This window comes from Equus quagga, chromosome 17, assembly GCF_021613505.1.
Source record: "Equus quagga isolate Etosha38 chromosome 17, UCLA_HA_Equagga_1.0, whole genome shotgun sequence".
In the NCBI taxonomy this organism is placed as follows: Eukaryota; Metazoa; Chordata; class Mammalia; order Perissodactyla; family Equidae; genus Equus; species Equus quagga.
In genome coordinates this window covers 19,095,934-19,100,911 of record NC_060283.1, presented here as the reverse complement: position 1 = coordinate 19,100,911, position 4,978 = coordinate 19,095,934, and the positions used below count along the sequence as shown (strand labels likewise).

Here is a 4,978-nt window from a genome sequence, read left to right as displayed (position 1 = left end):
AATTAATGTCTATGGAGCACCTATAAAGTGTAAGGGATATGGTACTATTGAAAGATTAGGTGTTATTATCAACTGAAATGCAATTAATAATAAAGATTAAAAAATTAAACAGATAATTTTCAATACCATGCTAGCATTTTTCTTAGTAGAAAGACACAGAGTACAGGCACAGAGTTACCATTATAAAGATTCTGTAAACTGGTAAAAAGAAGTATCATAAATTAGTGTAGGAGAACAGAGGAGAGAATACTTATTCCTATAATAGTGAGGATCTTCATGCAATCTAGAAGGAACGAATATTAACCATAGAGAAGGGATAAAGGATACCGTGGTTAGGAAATAGCTGTATAACATTCATTTAGGGAATGACAATAAGGGTGGAAAGACAGGCAATGGCCAGTTCAAGAAGGACCTTGGATCCATGCTAACACTATTGGGATTTAGGCTGTGGGCAATGGGGTTGTGTTGACAGATTTTAGGTAGGTTGGTAACATGATTTAATATGCATTTAAGGAAAATTACCAAAGAATTTACATGCTCAGAGAAGAGAATATAGATATGGGTTGGATTATTAAGGGCAAGCTTCAATGAACACACAAGACTTGTGTTAGGCTTGGAAGGTGGGTAGAGTTGAAAGGACAGGAGAGGACCTTTGTGAGAAGGGAGGCTGAGTGGTGGGAATGATCAGGGTGGGCTTGTGGGATGTGAACAAGTTCCTGAGTTGAACGAAATTGTGGAGAAGTTTAGTGGGTAAGAGGGTGATTTTTGAGGCAGCTCAGTCTGTGAAGGTCTTTAACAGTGGTCAGAGGAGTTCAGGTTTTTCCCCAGTTATTTCCAAGCAGAGGAGGATCTGAGGAAAGAAGAGTCAGGAAACAATTTTCTGGCTGCACCATGCAGGATGGATGCTGTGGGAACGTCTGTAAACTAAGGTGCTATGGTAATTTAGGTATCATCTGACAGTGTGTGAGAAGGTGTTGGCAACAAGAATGGAGAGAAAGTGCCCACAGGAGAGATGGTTTACAGGTAAAATTATTGGGACATGGTGATGACTGGGTACGGGAACAAGTGGGGTCATAGGTCACGTATGACATCCCAGCTACAACTTGGACACCTTGGAGGGTAATGGTGGTACCAAAGTATCTTCAAGTTCACACTTGTCTGTTGGTCTCCTGTTAATCTATAGCTTTTTCCCATCAGCTTCAGCCCTAATCTCTGTTTAAATCCTCTTTTGGGCTTGTGATGTGATAAAAAGAGATTTTTGAGAAGTCTCACAATCTTATCTGCTAACCTTTCAGCTACTTGATTTTCTGAGGTGCTGAGATGTTGTCAGATATTCATAAAGGTTCTGGGTGCCTGGTGCCCACAACACTGCTCCTACAGGAAAGGGCACCACACTATGATGACTTTAGCAATATTGCTTGCATTAGGTCATATGTATCAATGTAATTTCTCGGAGGCACCACCTTCCTGAAACTTTAGCTCTTGGTTGGGCTGTTTACTTTTGCTTCCCTGGAGGGCTGATCCTGCCTCCTTTTTTTTGGCAAATGAACTTTAAAGTAATAATATAAATTTGAAAGAAAAATTCCATTGGATTTTGATTGAGCTAGCATAAATTTGTAGACAAATTTAGGGAGAGTTGAAATCTTCATTGTGTTGAATTTTATCATTTAAAGATGATTTTGCAAGAATTTTTATTGGTGAATATGTTCTCCCTTCTATACATGTGTATTCTCTTTCCCTTAACATTTTTGTGATTTTTCTCTGCATAACTATATCATATTTTAAGTGCTTTTTATTTTTGTCCCCAAAGCCTTAGTACATAATTGTGTATCCTAGTTGTAAGTCCTTCTAGTTCGTCTGTGTGGGATGCTGCCACAGTTAGGCTTGATGAGCAGTATGTAGATCTGCACCCAGGATGCAAACAAGTGAACCCCAGGTCGCTGAAGTGGAGCACATGAACTTAACCACTTCACCACAGGACTGGCTCCTTAAGTGCTTTAAAAAAAATTGCCTATAGTAAAGGGAGTATTTTTCAGTTGGGTTTTCTCACTAGAAATTTTATTTTGAACTTTCTTATTATTGCTAGTGGTTTTAAGTTTTATTTATTTATTTTTTACCTGGCTTTATATTAGTGGGTTTTGCTTGCAAGAAACAGAAATGCATCAAACTAGCTTAAGCAAAGAGAAGAACTGATTTGAGGAATAAAGGACTTTCTCTTATACCCAAGTACACAATGGACAGCAACGGGGATGGAAGCATCAAGGATCAAGGATACTCTCTGTATCTCTGAGATACGATAGTCTCTTTCTCTAATATTTTTCTTGCTCCAGAATACCATTTTCGCAATTTTTTTAGGTTCAGTTACTTTATTTAATCTTAATTTTTTAAATAATAATTGCCTATGTTTAATACATACTACTTGATGTTTTGATATACATTTATGATGAAAAGATTACTACACTTAAGCTAATTAACATATTCATCTCCTCTTATAATTACCTTTGTCTTTAGTGAGAACACCTATAATCAGCTGCGTTAGGAAAATTCAATGTTCAGCAAGTGTCCTATCTGAGGAATTCTGACAGACACTGTTTTGTTTCCAACTGTCAACATCACTGACTTTTGTTTTTTCCTTTGATTCTGGTCCTTGCTGTTCATGTGGATTTTTACATTTTAAAAAGTATATTTCTTTAATATTTCAGTATGAAGTCAGAGATAAAGAGAAAAGCAATGAGGATAAAATTTATAGCAGAGAATAAAAATCTTCATACTATTTCTTTCTTATTTCTCATGGATTTTATGTGGTAGAAAAAAATCCTAAATGGCACCTTAAACTAGAGAATATTGTTTTGAATCACATGACATTTTTAGCTTGAGTGTGTATCATGGTCTATATTTCTTATGTGTAGTTGGGGGAGTATACAGATGTATAAGAGGTGCACAGCTTTACCTGTTCCAGGGGAGTAACCTAGAGAGAAATCTTCACTCTTGTTATCATATACTTTGCTGCTGACTATCAGCCTGGAACCTGAACAAGTAGGCTAACCAGCCATACCAGTCGTCTAGAGGACAAACTCTATGAGTTCAGTATCTCTCAGTAGTTTAAGCAGTGGGCCAAGAGATGTGAAAGTAATAGTGAAATGCTGGAAAAACCTAGTAAGTTAAATTCTCTCCAGGGTGTTTGAGCATTTGCCATATATATGTACTTATTGAAGCTACAAGCCAGGTGAAGAAATCTCATCTGAGTAAATTCAAGATTAATATAACTGAGTGAGTAAACAGTACAGAGGACCTTTTGGAATTGGAAGGATTAGCAGTGGGAAGATGATTGTCCGAGGTAGAGAAGGAGGGAAGAAGAAATTCAGGAGGAGAAGTGTGTCATCAGGATTCCCTGACAGGAAAGAGCATTGAAAATACAATGAAGATAAGAAAAATATGGGCTATGAACTTGAATGACCCCAAATTCAGAATACCTGGTGGTAAGTTAGACAGAACTCTAGAGAGAAGTGAAAAAGCCTGGTTCTGATTCTGAACATCCACCACTTTCTGGGTAATCCTGGGTAAATAACCACTTCTCTGAGCCTTCATTTTCTAATATATAAACTATTAGAATGCTAATATTTAATGCTGAGTGAGTGCATATTTGCTAAATAAATGAGTTTGTGACAAGTTTTTATTATAAAGTGGTTTAGACTGTATAACATGCTACAAATGAGGCAAATCGGTGATAATAAGTTTTTGTTTAATGGCAGGTCTCTCAGCTTACATGCAGCACATTTGAACAAATTCCATGGCCCATGGCGAGTAAAAATAATGTGACTGAGTTAATTATCGTAGGTCTTTTCCAGGATCCAGAGGTGCAGAGAGTGTGCTTTGCGGTGTTTCTTGCTGTGTACTTGGCCACATTGGTGGGCAATGGTCTCATCGTTGTGACAGTCAACATCAGTAAGAGTCTGAATTCCCCGATGTATTTCTTCCTTAGCTACCTGTCTCTGGTGGAGATCAGTTACTCCTCTACTATTGTCCCTAAATTCATCACGGACTTACTTACCAAGATTAAAACCATCTCCCTGGAGGGCTGTGTGGCTCAGATATTCTTCTCTCACTTCTTTGGGGTCACTGAGATATTCTTGCTTGTGGTGATGGCTTATGACCGCTATGTGGCCATCTGCAAGCCTCTTCATTATATGAACATTATGAGCAACCTACTTTGTTATGTAATGGTGGCTGGTTCCTGGCTGGGGGGCTTTTTTCACTCCATAATTCAGATTCTCATCACCATTCAGTTGCCCTTCTGTGGTCCCAATGTGATTGACCACTATTTCTGTGACCTCCATCCCTTATTCAAGCTTGCTTGCAGTGACACATTTGTGGAGGGAGTTATTGTGTTGGTCAACAGTGGATTAATCTCCGTCTTCTCCTTCCTCCTCTTGGTGTCTTCCTATATCATCATCATGTACAATTTGAGGAACCATTCAGCAGAGGGGAGGCGCAAAGCTCTCTCTACCTGTGCCTCTCACATCACAGTTGTCATCTTGTTTTTTGGACCTGCGATCTTCCTCTACATGCGACCCTCCTCCACTTTCACTGAGGACAAACTAGTGGCTGTGTTCTATACAGTCATCACCCCCATGTTAAACCCCATGATCTACACACTCAGAAATGCAGAGATGAAAATTGCCATGAGGAGGTTATGGGGCAAAAAGGAGAATTCAGAAATGGAGTGAAAATGAGAGAGTGTTACAGAATTGCATGACTAATTATTCTCTGTTCTTTAAATGGATTTTGGTTTTAGTGGGGCATTCACAAATGGCAGAAACAAATAGGACTTAATGCTACTGCCACTGTGGTTATTCTTAGTCAACAAAGACACTCTGGTATCCTGGTGTATGTTCCAAGGACAGAGATCAGATAGTCTTGCTGAATCTTAGAGAACTTGATTGTCTCCATGATGTCCAACAATGAGTTGGGATTGGGT

At 38.7% G+C, this 4,978-nt stretch overlaps 1 protein-coding gene across 1 annotated transcript; it reads left to right on the top strand.

Annotated features, from left to right (window-relative positions):
• Positions 1-3,797: 3,797 nt before the first annotated feature.
• LOC124229342 (olfactory receptor 4B1-like) lies at positions 3,798-4,727 on the top strand. The gene has a single exon (XM_046644513.1). It carries the CDS (start codon positions 3,798-3,800, stop codon positions 4,725-4,727), a length of 930 nt encoding a protein of 309 aa, XP_046500469.1.
• Positions 4,728-4,978: the final 251 nt, after the last annotated feature.

Bases quoted from the DNA above. Each gene is read 5' to 3' on its own strand.
- LOC124229342 (XM_046644513.1), top strand. From the start codon at position 3,798: ATGGCGAGTAAAAATAATGTGACTGAGTTAATTATCGTAGGTCTTTTC.